The 15,985-nt window shown below is 35.5% G+C and overlaps 2 protein-coding genes across 3 annotated transcripts; one reads left to right on the top strand and one right to left on the bottom strand.

The window, feature by feature from the left end:
- Positions 1 to 217: 217 nt before the first annotated feature.
- Positions 218 to 15,782, bottom strand: LOC125059676 (reticulon-4-interacting protein 1, mitochondrial-like). Its single transcript, XM_047664201.1, has 12 exons — positions 15,438 to 15,782; positions 14,934 to 15,014; positions 14,414 to 14,579; positions 13,998 to 14,168; positions 13,068 to 13,208; positions 12,510 to 12,624; positions 12,039 to 12,167; positions 11,370 to 11,491; positions 10,883 to 11,039; positions 1,609 to 1,729; positions 1,208 to 1,327; positions 218 to 1,030 (listed from the first exon to the last, which is right to left on the bottom strand). Exons 1-12 carry the CDS (start codon positions 15,483 to 15,485, stop codon positions 944 to 946), a joined length of 1,458 nt encoding a protein of 485 aa, XP_047520157.1. The 5' UTR covers positions 15,486 to 15,782; the 3' UTR covers positions 218 to 943.
- LOC125059675 (KRAB-A domain-containing protein 2-like) lies at positions 2,969 to 6,364 on the top strand. 2 transcript variants are annotated; one of them, XM_047664200.1, is made up of 2 exons: positions 2,969 to 3,673; positions 3,771 to 6,364. In XM_047664200.1, the coding sequence occupies exons 1-2, from the start codon at positions 3,652 to 3,654 to the stop codon at positions 5,375 to 5,377; spliced, it is 1,629 nt and encodes a 542-aa protein (XP_047520156.1). In that variant the 5' UTR covers positions 2,969 to 3,651; the 3' UTR covers positions 5,378 to 6,364. The 2 variants fall into 2 exon arrangements, with proteins under 2 accessions (XP_047520156.1, XP_047520155.1); XM_047664199.1 differs by having other exon boundaries at positions 2,970 to 3,669.
- Positions 15,783 to 15,985: the final 203 nt, after the last annotated feature.

Raw genomic sequence — 15,985 nt, 5'->3', positions numbered from 1 at the left:
ATTGACAAATGATCATGAAACAAATTCAGACATCTGAGGCCCACGCCTAAACAGGTTATACATATAATTTTATAATAGTTTGTGTTTCGCTTAAAAATATGTTCGCTGATAAATGGCATTAGTGAAACGAAAAAAATGAAACGACGGAATAATAAGATATTTTATTTGAAACTAAATATATACAAAAATATATTAAAAATAAATTAACTTTGATGTAATATTGACATTTGAAATGAATTTTTACAATTCTTATTTCTACATAATCAGTTTACTATTTCGCAGTCTTATTTTTTAAACCTTTTACAAAAATATATTCAGGAACCGAAAATGGACATTTAGTACATAAAACATCGAGAATGTTTTGTCGCATTTATTTATTCTAGTACCATGAGAGTGATAAAGACATAACAGTCAGCTATAGACCCAATTGCGATTCCTATAATACTTGTATATTATTGTTTGTTGTAGGAATAACGTTTATACTAGATATATTATTGTGCTAGGTTTTAGGTATCGATCTTTGGGAATACCGACTTAATAAATGTATAGAAAATCACATCACATCTCATTCCCATATTTCTAAGATAATTATAAATAATACAATATTATGAACACATTACGTTAACTCGTAACTTTTCGCAGTTGGTTAAATAAAGAACCACTTTTTATTTTATAATCCCGGAAAAGTTATGTTTTTTATCGAATAGATGGCACTGGTATGATTTATTATAAATTCGCTACTTCAGAACAAAATATAAAAAAAAATCTGTAAAATAATGAATTTACAAGTTAATATTATTTTTTTTATAAATATGAAATGATGATTTATTAATACGAAGTAAAAGCACAAATTGTGCAATTCTTTGAGCCTCGTTTAAAAGTATATAATTTCATATAAATATACATTTCTTTGACAATACATTTGTGCATATCACATTAGGTCTCAGGGAAATCTTATAACAGTGGTGCCGACCGCTTTGTCGCTACAAGCGTGCGCAAGCGCTGCTTCAAAATCTTGAGGGAAATAAACCTGTAATTTAAAAAAAAAAATATCATACTCAAAAAGGTGATTTTAATTGCCTTCGAAATAACGACTCTGCGGGGAATCGAACCCAGCACTACTGGGATAAAAATAAGATAAAGGCAAAAGCTACAATTTTTATAAACGTTTTCACTTAAAGAAAAATCAAAACAATATTTCACTCACTTTGTCGAGAACGGGCGACAGTTGTCCCCCCTCCACCAGGTGGCGCAGGGTGTCGAGTCCGTCGCTCAACCGATGCCGGGACTCGAACCAGTCACAATGCCAGCCGTGGCCCGTCAACCACTGCAAAATAAAGGTGTTAGAACAACTCTTTCAAATATCTAAGAGACGATAATAGGTTCCCCCGAGATATAACCTACGAAAACGATTCTCCAATTTAAAGGGTAAATTAATTAATTAAAAAAAAAATAGTTTGTTACTTAAAAATCTAGTCTAGTTTCAATATTCTGGGTCTTTGTTAAAACGTCTGTGTTTATCCACAAATTCGTTAATTAAACAAGTCGAAAAAAATGTTCTCGATATTACTTTAGATATATTTTTATAATAAACGAGAGACGTATTACCCTGAGCACGCGAAGAGAATAGAAGGAGACGGTGAAGACCGCCCAGAGGGGAGAAGGCAGCCGATCCGTCACCAGAGCCCCAGGGCGAAGCTCCAACGCCGCTCTTCGGGGTGCGGTGGCTCTGTAATGTACGTTTGTTACGTTCAAGACCACATATTAAAATTTCCTCTCCTTTTTTATTTTCCAGAAATCGCATCGACATTATTTAGTTTTATTTATAATAAATAAATATTAATTAATTGTATTCTGATTATATATTATTACAAGCAAAAGGGTAACCTATAAATATATATTGTTTGTCATTTTGTATGTGTTATATAAATAAAGACATTTATTTTAAGCATAAATTACGTTCCTCCACCTGTAGAGCCTGGCTTGACTTTCCACACTCAAGGCATTGTGCTGCATGTGTGGAGATCTTGATAAGATCTTCCATAGCAGCCAAGTATTTAGAGATCATGCTTTGAGACTCCTGCAATTTTGATACCATGGAATCTGCTATTTTTTGAAGTTCCAAGATCTCCTTTGGCAATTGTTGGGTGTCAAATTCATATTTAATCCTAACATTTTCAAGTTCAATTAAGTTTATATCAATATTAGCTTTAAGTTTTATGTTTTCCTTTATAATTTTTTTATTATCTAATACAATGTTGTGCTTTTTAAGAAATTTTTGTGATTTAGTAACAAATTTATTGATTTTAATGTACTTTTTTATTCTTTATATACTACATCCACTAAAATTTTTATATGCTGTAGAGGAATTTGATTCTGAAAGTGAACCATTGCAAACTAAGTCTTTAAAAAGGTCTTGTGTTAAAGTTTCTGACTTTTGGTGTGAGGCTTCTTCAAGCTTTATGATAATATGTTGATTAGCCTCATACAATTCCCTTTCAAGATCAGCTATGCGTTTCAAGGCACTTTCATATTCTAAGCCATAGCCATCAAGCTTGTGCAATTGACTTTTTATCAAGTTACTCTCATCGTGGAGTGTGTTATTTTGCTGAAATATCAATGATAGTTCGACTTTAAGCTTTTAATTGGCCTCTAGCACATCCAACAGCTCTCTTTCATTGTCCTCTCTCTAGTGTTAACTGAGCTCATAACTCTCTGGAAGCGTTTAGACTCTGCGAGTCAGCATATTGCTAGAAAGGTGTTGTATTGGCTTCCAATAAGAAGTGTGGGTGCTCAAGTTAATAAGTGGTGATTATAAACTATTGGTACAAGTCTATTAGTGTTACTTTTATATATACCTAAAGTAGTACTTAATTTATATGTATGATACACAAAACACTAATTGACACAAGTTTAATAGAGAGATATTTCTTAAAAATTGAATTCTTTTTCAACATAATTGACACCTAACTTTTTGTCACAATATTAGCGTTTTAGACCCTAATTTTGTTAGCAAAATCCTATTTTAACACAGCACAAATGAAATAATTAGCAACAGAATGGAAAAATTTACGGAAATATTTAAGAAAATTATTAATTTTACAGACCTAAATTTAACAGCTTACACTTACCACCAAACAATATCTTTAAAATTAATTTAATTACATATATATGACGCAGTAAAGTAGTTAAATCAGAGAGTTAATTGAATCCCTAGACAGTTCATTAAAGATCGATATTCAATCACGTCAAAGTTAACTATCTGTCTGACCGAAAGCCAGCGTGTTGATTAATCATCTAAAACAAGATGGCGGTCACGACAACAGCTGATTACTTTTAGAGTCTTTCCTTTGGCGAACGTTGGGCAACGTTGGTTAATGGTTTGTTGTTTCAAATTGTGGTCTTTGGTGAAATTGTAAACTTGTTGTCGACTCCGCCATGATTATTTCGTTTGTTATTGTTATTTCGGTGTGATTGTGAAGAACTGAGAGCTTGGAAATTACGTGTTTTGTTTTATTGTAAATGGTTACTCAGCAAAATTAAGAAGAAGAGCCTAGTTTTTGTAGTGAGTTCTTGTCGCAAACATGACTTTACTAGTAGAAGACTCGACACGTTCGTTCAAAGAAACATTTTACGAAAAGCTTTTGGAAGATGATGAGCGACATCAAGGTAGGTTTGTGAGTTTATTTCGTTAGTTTTATATTGGTTACCTTATTAAAATAAGCTCAATTCATTTCTACACTAACGCTTTTGTGTATTTTCTCTTGTAGGATCTACAAGAAAGTCTTGGACGCGGCAAAGAATTAATGACGTAATCAACAATGTGAAGAATGCTAGGGTGACCATGCTTACACGGGGAAATAAAACGTCCATGAACTATTACTGGTTGGCCAAATATGACATAATGACGACAGGTGGTGAAGAATATTTAACCTTCAAAAGAAAAGCGGCAGAAGAACCAATTATTCAAATTGTTGCCCGTGAAGACTATTTTGACATCCTGCTGAGTGCCCACAAGAGCTGTGGACACGGAGGGCGAGATAAAATAGTATACTCCCTGAAATCAAAATTTTATATACCCGTAAGAGCAATTCAATTGTTCTTAGCTCTGTGCCCTACGTGTGACGCAAAAAGACACGCTCCCAGAAACAGTATAGTTACGCGACCAATCGTGTCACAAGACTTCAATATTAGAGGACAAGTCGATTTGATTGACTTTCAATCGTGCTCCGACGGTGACTTCAAGTGGTTATTAAATTATCAGGATAATGCCACCAAATTTGTAAGTCTTCGCCCCCTGAAATCTAAACGAGGATCAGAAGTTGCCATGGAGCTCATGAAAATATTTATGACATTTGGGGCGCCCTACATTTTACAATCAGACAATGGACGTGAGTTTACAGAAAACATCATAGAAGAACTGACTGCAATGTGGCCTGAATTCAAAATTATACACGAGAGCCCAAGAAGACCTCAAACGCAAGGGAGTGTAGAGAGAAGTAACCGGGATGTGGAAAACATGCTGCGAATGTGGATGAAAGATAATAAATCAACTAATTGGTCAGTCGGGTGCTATTATGTTCAATACCAAAAAAATTCATCATTCCATCGGATAATTGGCCGCTCACCATATAAAGCCTTATTTGGTAATGATCCAGACCAGAAAATTATTTCAGACCAAGTTAGTAATTCTAATGACTACGCGGCTACAACCCTTACAATTCAAAGTGACGAGATCGTGAACGAACAAATTCCAAAGGTTAAAACAGAAGAAGACCAGCTTGAAGCTGTACAGGTCTCAATTAATGAATCAGAAGAAGCCCAGCTTGTGAAAGTACCGGTCTTAAAAAAGGAACCAGAAGAAACCCACCTTATGGACGTACATGTTTTAATAAATAAACCAGAAGAAACCCAGCTTGTCAGGAACCAAGCGCATATTGGCATAAAGCGTGCGGCAGAAATAATGATAGACAATACTGCCAAAAAATTTAAACCACTGAATCTTGGTAGTAGCGTTCTTATCAACGTGCCTGAAGTGGATCGAGGACCCCTGGACACCAAAATTATAAGAGGAAGGGTTGTAGATATCCGCAATGGTGTTTATAGAGTAGGGACGAAAACTGGAACTATAAAAAACTGGTTTCCGAGGCATGAATTGCAAGAGCCGGTGGATGATTACCATGATGATTTATTGGATGTCCCAATTTCATTAAGAGAAGCTGTTAGGAATGAGTCCATATTTGGAGGACAGGGCTTCCAAAAGTGCACCTGCAAGCCGGCACCGAAGCAATGCTTCACAAACAGATGTGCATGTTATAAAAATAAAGTGCTTTGCGGCTCTAAGTGCCACACCAGTTTATCTTGCATCAATAAATAAGTTTATGCAGTGACTTTTTATTCGATTTTTGCATAATTTGCTCGTGATAAAATATTACTTTTTATTGCTCTTCTCTCTCCTAACTCAATATTCCTACTAATGCAATGTAATTAAATTTGTTCAACTGTGTTAGAAATGAATTTAAACACAGGTAAGAAAAAGCACGATTAGATAATAAATCTTGAGGGCGGCGTGGAATTTGGAACACTTAATAAATTTTCTTCTGCGACATCACTAATGACACTGACAAATGACAAGTAATAAACGTTGGATGTTAAACGTTTCGCAGTCGAAACTCGAAATAAAAATAGTAAATCCTTAATTTTATATAATGTTTCTTTGCTAAATATCTACTGGAAATGCAAATGGATCTTTACTGAATACTAATACTGAGCTTTTCTCTGAACTTATTTCTAATTTAAAAAAAATCTGTAATAAGTCTGAAGTTTATTTAATGCTTTGTTTATACTATTTACCGCTTTGTTTAAACTTTGATTTTCACTATACAAAAGCAAGTCATCTGCAAATTGCAATATATTAACCTGGGGTTTATTTATATAATCCAGTGTTTGTTTGGGATGTATACAAGTTTAACAACAATGTTGACAAAGTTGCACCTTGCATTGTTCCTTAATTGGCCTGTTTAGGTCCATGTAACTTATTATTAAATTTAACATAATATATTTTAGTCCTGTCGTTTAAGAAATTGAAAATCCAATTTAGAGTTTTTCCTGGTATAATCAATTTATGTAAAATTTTGATTTGGCTCTCAATATCAACATTATCAAATGCACCTTTAACATCTAAGAATACACAAATCACATTAGAGTCTAATCTTAGCTTTTTTGAGATCAGCAATGAAAGATACAAAGGTTTCAGAGCAACTTCTACCTTTCCTGAATCCAAACTGAATATCTGGTAACTTTCCTTCCGATTCAGCAAAGTAATTTAATCTTATCTTTAGCATGTTTTCAAAGAGTTTACCTAAACACGATGATAATGAAATGGGTCTATATGATGGATTATTTGCAGTTTTTTTGGCTTTAAGATGGGAATTATGCATTAAGTTTTCCATGAATCTGGTATTAACAGGTGTTCCCATAGTATATAATAAATATTTAATAAGATTTCTGTAGTTGTAGTGTAGTATGTAGTTTTTTAAATAAAATATATGGTATATTGTCCAACCCTGGTGTTGTATCTTTTCTGCTTTTGACATATCCCATGTACAATTCATTTAATGTAAATGGCTTATTCAGAAAGGAATTACTTTCAGATGAATTATTTAAAATACCACTTATATTGTTTAAATTTATTTGATTTGAATCAGAGATGTTATCTAGGAATGAAGGCAGGCAAAATCTATCATTACATGAATCTATTCTCTTGAACCTTTTCATGTACTTAACCCCATATTCTAAAAACAGGTGTCATTCTATTGAAACTACTACATAATTTGTGCCATGAATTAATAAAGTTAGAAATGCTCTATACTGTATAAGGGCTTCTTTGGACTTTCAAACCGCATCGTGACATGTTTGGTTCCACGAGGGAACAGGATTCCTCATGACGTTCACAGTTTGCCTAGACTTTTGTTTAGGTATTTGATCTGATGTCACACAAAATATTTATAAAATTATTGTATAAAGCAATTGGTTCTGTATTTTCGGTGTCTAACTGATAAAAAAATGTTTCAGATAAATTATAATATTCAGTCCAATCAGCCTTACTATATATGTATTTTTCTTCCACAGGCCGGACTTTATATGTGGTAGCTGCCCATCGGATCATCATGAATTCGCCATTCACAAAGAGGCGCTATTGTTGGGTTAACCAAAGTTACATCGATAGCAGATGCATTTCTGTTTGAAATTTGAACAGTTGTCCAAAATACACAAGTCTAGTCCATCAATGAGATTGTACAAACTATTGCTTCTACTATTATTTGATTGACACCCAAAAACTATATGATGTGCATTTAGATCTCCCATTATTATACATGGCTCAGGTACTTCGTAAAACATTTTCATTGTGTAAATATTAAACCTTTTAACATGATTATTGTGAGGGCAATATACACAAAGAATGTGCAATTTGCCCATAGATGTTTCTACTGCTACACAGATATTTTGAACAGATTCATGAAAAGTACTGTTAACTATATCATACTGTAAATTTTGTTTGATTAGTATGTCCACACCATTATGGGTGTTAACGGATTTTTTATGTATAAAGTTATATGGTGCAAAGTTTGGTTTGTATTTTAAGCCAAGTTTCATTTAATAAACAGATATCAATATTATGTTCCGATAAAAAAATATTCAATAAGGCTTTCTTAGGCCCTTTCTCCACTGCTCCGGTCCGGCGTCGGATACCGGAATGAGTCATGAGAAAAATATCGGAAGGCCGGATTGCGCTTCTCCACTATATCCGATCCAACAATAATCGATACTTGTATGTTTATCATGCAACACTTATATAACTCATATACTTAATTTTATTAATAAAACGTTCTAAATTCTGAATAGATTATTGCCCTGGCAAGTTTGTAACTTTTTTTTATATTGTCTATCTTAAAATATTATAATCTTCTTAATAAATAGTTCACTAATACAAAGGTATAAAAATATAAATAAATAGCAACATAATTTGGTTTGGTCCAGGTTATCCAGATTCTTTCAAATCAAAGAAACTATAAATAAACCTGTGAATAATAATTTATAACCTCTTGGATATACTTCGACCGCTAAAACACCGCGTTCCGATCTAGCAAGTTATCGGATCGTTAAAAACCGGATGCCGGAGTAGTGGAGAAGCACGTAAGTACTGTTGTGAGTTTCTAAATCGGATCGGTAATTAACGTTTGCCGGACCGGAGCAGTGGAGAAACGGCCTTACTCTGTATGCTTTGTATATTAAACTGTGCTATGTTTAAAAATGTATCAATTATTTAATTGAATAAATCAGCTAAAACTATTTCTTGGATCTTTTTATTTGTAATGAGTGTGTCGTTTTTATCATTATCCAGAGTAATAAGAGATTTAATAGCGTCAATGATAATGTCGTTATTGAGAATTTGCTGTGTATTGAACGGGCCTGTACTCACATTATTATTGTTCGGCTTTGAGGGGCTATGGGAGTTGTACTCATCACAGTGCCATAACTTCGGTTGACATTGAGAAATTTACTCTTTTTTTCCTCCATTTTCTTTTAATGGGACAATCCCTGGAGATTGCCAAATAATTTCACCTACGTCACACTCCTACAAGGAGTACAAGGAACGCTCTCCGCGACAAACTCGAGCTGAGTAATTGAATTTCTGGCATCTGAGGCATTGCAGCAGTGGTGGAATATGTGGATCGGGTATCTAAACATCTGTATGTATGCATAGGGTAGCAAAAGTCACTGAAATCACTTCCGTATTGCACATAATGTTGTATATGTCCGCATTCGTTAGCTCCTCGGGCACATATCGTATGACGCCCGTCGTTTCGGTCACGTGAGCTGGAACAAGAGCTTTAAGCTTGTGTCGCCCTAGAAAACTGTCCATTTTTAGGAAATTATTAGCCGGTGCTGGTTTTTTTGAAAGTGATGCCTATGTTGTGTGCATTCACTCGGTGAACTCCTTCTATTCCTTTAACATAGTCCGTAAATACTTCTCATTTTCCCAGGTCCCACATAAACCACACCGTGTTATGGTTGTCTGGAAATTATCTTTTATAGTTCGGTTTTGTAAACACTATAATTTTCATTAGTGACCTCTAATTTTCTTTTCTCGGCGTCTTTGTCACCGGGGGGCCTCCTCCCGGCGCTGTTTTCACCCATTATTATCATCTACTATTTACAAAATGTTACAATTCCTGTCCAGTCTATTTTTTAAATACAACTATATACAATAAAAAAGAATTATTGAAAAATCGCAATAATTTAAAGCACCCGCTTAGTTTGACTTCCCGCCAAAAAGGCAGAAATGTTTTTTTGCTTGCCTTGCGAAAGAAGAATGACAGTTTTACACATTATGCGGTAGGCCTATTCTCTGTAGCGCCAATATTGCGATACTGCAGCTTAAATCACTTTTTGATATACAACCAATATTTAAATACGCTATTTATAGGCACGCTCCCGCCGCCGACGCTACATCCCGCAATTTTTGTAATGCGTAATTTGTAAAATTTGCTGTAAAGGGCATATACCAAGATCTATATTATTTCAACAATGTTTTTAAGGTTATAGGTAATTGGATAAGGATTAATGCTGTATTGGTTAAAATCGCTTCGAAAATTAGGCATTATTTGTCGTAAAAAGTAAATGACAAAAAAATGTTATTGTGGGATATCCATAAGAGATAGACTTATACCATCGCGGAGTTTTCTGTAGACCTTTTCAATGTGTACAATACTTAGTACATTATTTTGATAAATCTCGCCTGCGTTTGCAATGTAAGCGAAAAAAATGTAAATACTTACGACATCACATTAGAAACCTCAAAAATAACAGTATTTCTCCACTATTTAATAATACATATAAACCTTTCTCTTCAATCACTCTATCTATTTAAAAAAAATCGCATCAAAATCCGTTGCGTAGTTTTAAAGATTTAAGCATACATTTTTTTCCAATCAAATATCTTGGTCACCCTAACAAAGTGAAATGCGTCTTGTTGCCTATGGTAGGGGAGCCCAAGCGGAGATTTCGGGATTTAGTACAGCGTGGCAGGTTAATATACAGGGGGATACCTTGAAGCACCTCCCTAGTGAAGTACCTCCACTAAATATGAGCTCCATATACATGGCCGCCCGTCAAGGATAAAGGATCAGATTAGTAAAAAAATTAATCATCAGACTTTCTCGAGCGCGTCAGATTAAAGTAGGTGAGTTAATTGTATGCTAAGACGTGTATATTTCACTAATTCGATATGTATATATTTTAATCTGACGCGCTCGAGTATGTCAAAATGACGAATTTTTTTGCACATTCATTTAATAACCTCGAGTTTACGTTACATCCAAATCGTCAAATTATAAGAAGAGAGCTTTCTTTTAGGTTCACTTAACACCCTCTTAGACAATCTGACATGCTCTATTAATTTTTTTTTACATTTCAACCCTTACGTACGACCACCCCCACCACGCAAACAATCAGATTAACATACGTACATTATTAAAAATACGTAGGACATAGATGTTATCAATATCTGACGCGCTCGAGTCCGAGTCGATGTCCATGGCACAGTTTTTTTTTACATTTTTGAAAGTCTATAGCCCTCACCGATGAAAAGGTATACATTATAGAACATTATTTTCTTATAATTGTCTTAGGTTCGACCCAATTGGTCTCTATAACGCTCGAGTAAATCCCCATTTAGCATCGTGGTCTCCCCTACTCACTTGTCTGACGAAACTTTAGCGACTTCATTGAATATCGATCTTTAATTAACTATCTAAAGATTCAATTAACTCTCTGATATAACTACTTTACTGAGACATGTATATGCCATAGTACTCACTTGAGCAAAGTGTTGTAGGGCGGGCGGTTGGGCGGCGCCCCGGCGCAAGCGATGCAAGCGTCCCACGGCCCGGTGCGACTCGCGTGCTGTTCCACCACCAGCCAAGAGGCGGCCGAGTGCTCGTTCTGGCCTTCCAGCTCCATGAAGTCTTGGGCACCTGGATTTATATTTTTAAAGGACGACCGCGACATTGTAATTGGTTAAATATACTTTTATATGATAAAATAAAAGGTTATTTTAACTAAATCACAAATATTCACAAGAATACCTGTCAATATTATTTACCTATTTTATAGTTCAGAAATGAGTACATTGTTCGTACCGTAAAAACAACTAAACCAAGTCTGATGAAAGTTTGAATGTTCCCTAAGTTAACGATAAATTAAATCATCTAAATATGTTTCCAACCCCATTGCAACACTTGTACAGGTCTAAAAGGTGATAGTACTCAATACTTAAGTACACGAGCACTGAAATGAAGCATCACCTAAGTTCCTCAGAGTGTCCCTGGAATGCCTGGGGGCAGCGGCAGAGGTCCGAGCTCCCCAGCACCCCAGCAGCTGGATCAGGGCACAGCCTTCGCCGCTCGCCGCACCCGCCACGAGCACGCTGTGAACACATTTCTATTGCACAAAGAAGGCAGAAACCAAAAACCTGATTTTGCTCATATGCTGAAATATTGATTATTTAGTATAATTATTTTTTATTATATATATTTTTTTTACGAAATAAATAAAGAAATAAGTAGATAAAATTGCCCAAAGCCCCAGCGGGCTAAGTCTTCGAGAGGCTCGGTGGCCACACGACAGGAACGATTGCATCATGTTTCACTCATAATTCATAAAAGACTGGACTGTTAATTAAACTGAGCTTAGAGCTTTCTATAGAGGGCGCCCCGGACTCTTGACTTCAGATGGATTCCGAAGGTTAGTAACGATAACAGGTTTTAGCCGGCGACGCGAGCTCTCTGGCATTCAGTGTGTCCATGGGCATATCACTTAACATCTGATGAGCCTTCTGCCCGATTACCCCCTGTTTAAATATACATTATATTTAAAAAATAGTTTAATATAAAACCTATTAAACTATATTTTATTGATCTAAGCTAAAGTGAATTAAATCAAAAAAAAAAGAGTTTTACTATGGAATCACTTACCGCTTGCCCTTGCAAGAGTCGGGAGTGATTCGCAAGGCGTCGAGAGCGATGAGAGCGAGGGACCCCGCCCAAGGGAGGGACGCCGCCGAGTCCGCGCCCAACGTACGCGGACGCTTGCTTATACGCGAACTGGAATTTAAAATACGCGTACAATAATTGTTTGTTGAATACCAGTGGCGCTACAACCTAGTTTGGTCTGGGCCTCTTGATCATTTGTCAATCTAATTGGCAAGTAGGTGATCTGCCTCCTGTGCCTGACTCACGTCGATCTTTTTGGGTCTAAGGCAAGCCGGTTTCCTGACGATGTTTTGCTTCACTGTTAAATTAACAGAACGTCCATTGGGGCGATCCGAGAATCTAACCCACGACCTCAGGCATGAAAGTGGCACGCTGAAGCCACGAGGCCAGCACTGCTCTCTCTCTGTAAGTGTCGATCAAAAGAAAAAAAAAATGTAAAATAATAAATGATACCTTCTCACAGCCAGTAGTTCGGTAGCAGCCCCTCCACTCCATTCGCTAAGACATCCCCAAACTTCGTCACCCATTTCGAATTCTGTTACGCCTTGGCCGACGTCTAAAACTACGCCTGAAATAAGATTAAGAAAATTTTTTGTAAAACGTTACGATGCGGGGCGGGGATTGAATTACACGTTATTGTTAATATTATTTTCTACTTACACCACATAATAGTAACTGAAGAGTCACCAGGTGGTCACGAAACGTTTTACTATACTTGGGTAGACTACTGTACTTGGGTACTGAAAAACGTTACGGCGAGTAACATGGGGGGGGGGGGAATCAATAATTTTAAAAAAATGCGTTACGTAATACTTGAACGCTCCCGAACACAATGTACACTTATGAACGTCAAAAAAGAAATATATATATTAAATGCTTCTAATTTTACATTTAGTGCCAGTTCTCAAACCAAGGGCGTGGAACACAAGAGAAGAACTGGCAATAAACTCTGCGCCTCTCTTTTTCACATTAAGTATTAGTGATTCCAATTGTTTTAATTAAAATATTTACCAGCGAAGCCTCTCCCGACAGTGACATGCGAGCGAGTAACGAGAGACCGGAGGGCCGAAGCCCTACCCCTCAGTACGCTGCGGTCTATCGTTGACACCGAAAAGGCCTGCACTCTGACTAGGACTTCGCTCGGACCCGCACCTAAAGAAATTATTATTGGGTATTTGAATAACCATTTACGATGTACGCACAACGGACCAACCACGAGTCTAATTGCGGAGAAAGGAGTCCTTCTACCCTATCCATTTACGATTATAAAGCTTTTTATGATAAATTGACATAGATAATTAAAATAGGCCATAGACTACAAATTGAGCGCCGAAATAGAAACTCTTTGGTATTGTTGACCCGTCCTGCAGTTCCTGACAGTTCGATATCTACTTTACAAAGATGTTATACCTAAAGGTGGCGACTGCCATTGAATATTTGTTTGTTGTCAGAATGCTCACAACACCTGAATATTCGCGATTAAGTTTATTTTAATGATCTGGATGTGTAGGATCCCACAGTTGGGGTAGATTACGGTATTTATCCATAAATAAAAGAGTTTTCACTTGACTCCTCTGCATTTAAATTACCGCGCTATAGCGCACAACGCAGGCATCGACTGACTTGTAATGTAACATTCAAAGGGATTCGCCAAAAAACCGTTGAAAATAATTTATCGTTAATGGTTCTAGTTGGTAGTTAATAAGAATTATTATTATGATAACATGTTGTATCTTCATTGCGGTTTCATGTTTCGTTTATTAAGTTAAATTTAACATAATTACATACAACAAAGAATAAAATATATAAATGCATTTTTGAGCTATGTAATAAATGTCATGACACATTGAAACGAGATCATAAATAAACCCTTAATTGAATAAGGTTAAAATTTTGCACATTCTAAGCTTTACCACTTTAATTTGAAGTAAAAAAATATACCATGGGAAACAGCATCCTCGACAAGTATAACACTCTGGTCTGCTTGTGTCTGTAGGGCCCTAGCGTGGGGCCCACTAGGGCCTCGGGTCGCAGTGCGAAGCCCTATCACCAGCCCCGTGCTGCCACCGAGAACTGCTCCACATGCAAATATTATCATGCTGCGACGCCATACTGGAATATTATGTTATAGTTTTAAAGTTAAGTAGTCCTGGTTCATATACTGGTTTATTTTGAGTTGTCTCACTGTTGATAAATAATTAATTGAAGTTCATTGAATGTGACAGAGACCAAACTAAAATTGATTATCAATTATATTGTAATAATATTTTAATTTAAGAAACATTAATAAAGCACAACGACACTAAACAGTTATATATTAAAATTAGTTTTAGTAAATTCAAAAACAATCTTTCTACCTCTATCTTTTAATAAAGTGACCAGCTCCTGATACAGCACAGCGGGTGATAAGGGTAGAGCCCCTTCTCGTATGCGCTTGGCTGCTTCACGACCCCAGTCCACAGCCCTAGCTCGACCCTCTGTTACTAACTCATGATGCCAGATCTCGTTAAAGAGTTCACGAATCTGAAATTGATTTTATAGCACTATTGTACATTTGTATAGCCTATGCTTCTCAGGGATAAGATAGCGTACTAAAGGTAAAAAATTATTTTCCAGTCTAGTAAATTGTTTTTTCAAAAAGGTTCCTTATTTCAATATATACAAAAATATCTATCTTTTCTTTTTATAATATTTTAAACATGTAATGCTAGGATTCTTACAAGGGCTTTGCCTTATGTACTAAGCATGTGCCAAAATAATTGTGAAGTACTTGCTTTTTTTAAAGTTGTGATGCAGAACAGAAAACTTTATATGGAAAAAATTGATATGGAGTGCCAGGTGAGGTGATAACTTCATTGTTGAAGAAATCAAATATACCTTCAGTATAGCATCTGTTGTTTGCTGATAAACACTTTCCAAACGAACTTTACTGTTTGAAGCGGCAACTACTGCAGCATCCTGAAAATGGACAAAAAATTATTGGTAAAAATATTAAGTATATCATAATATTATTTTAGGTAATCAATAACCAACCCATTTAAAAATAATATGTTAGCATGTTATTTAACTTATTTTATTACACTAACTATCTAAAATAAGGTTGAAAACTACTTAAAAGTAGATATTACGAAAATAAAACATTACACATTATTTCATTGATGAATAATTGAGGTACATTTGGCGCGAATGGAGTTACGTAAGTTCCAGGGTCAAATTGTGGTAATAAATAATAATTAATATTAACCCAATGTTTTTACTTAATAGCTCGATTTTTGGTTGGATCGACTGTGACGACATTTAAAAATGTGAAAATCTTAAAGACTTTCCCCGCCACAAAAGTTGTTTACATACAGAAACTATACAGGTAAGAATTATACTTACGTGAAGTGCATCAATTTTTTCTCCAGCTCTGTGCTTAAATCCATCCATATCAAATACTTATCACTACAGAGGGTCACCCTCTACCAAATAGACTAATAAGTCATACCAAATTCATTCAGAATTTAACCTTTGGCCGCAATCCATTTGAAATATTTTATTCTCAAAATAGATCGTGATTGCCTGCATAGTTATGCACGCCACTTTGATAACAAAAGTTGCACTCTAACTTTAAAATCGTTTTGTTTTTTCGGACGAGTTGAGAATCATGGCTAAATAATTTTAGGAAAATTAAGTAAAATTGTATCCAAAGTAAACATAACCTAATTTAGAATTTGAGGAACTTTAACTTGTTGACAACTTAGTACAGCTGATCAGCAATTGTCACTTTGGTTGACTATCTTAATTAGTGACAAGAAGTATTTGTACACATGACAGATATTTGGAAGTTTGGCAGTTGGCACTTGAAAAACTATGTGAGAAAATAAAAAATAGGAAAAGCTCGAGGTGATTAATGATTGTACTTCTACAAACAGCAAGTAAGTAGTAAC

Source organism: Pieris napi, chromosome 20 (genome assembly GCF_905475465.1).
Source record: "Pieris napi chromosome 20, ilPieNapi1.2, whole genome shotgun sequence".
NCBI classification, from domain to species: domain Eukaryota; kingdom Metazoa; phylum Arthropoda; class Insecta; order Lepidoptera; family Pieridae; genus Pieris; species Pieris napi.
This window is presented reverse-complemented; position numbering and strand designations above follow the sequence as displayed.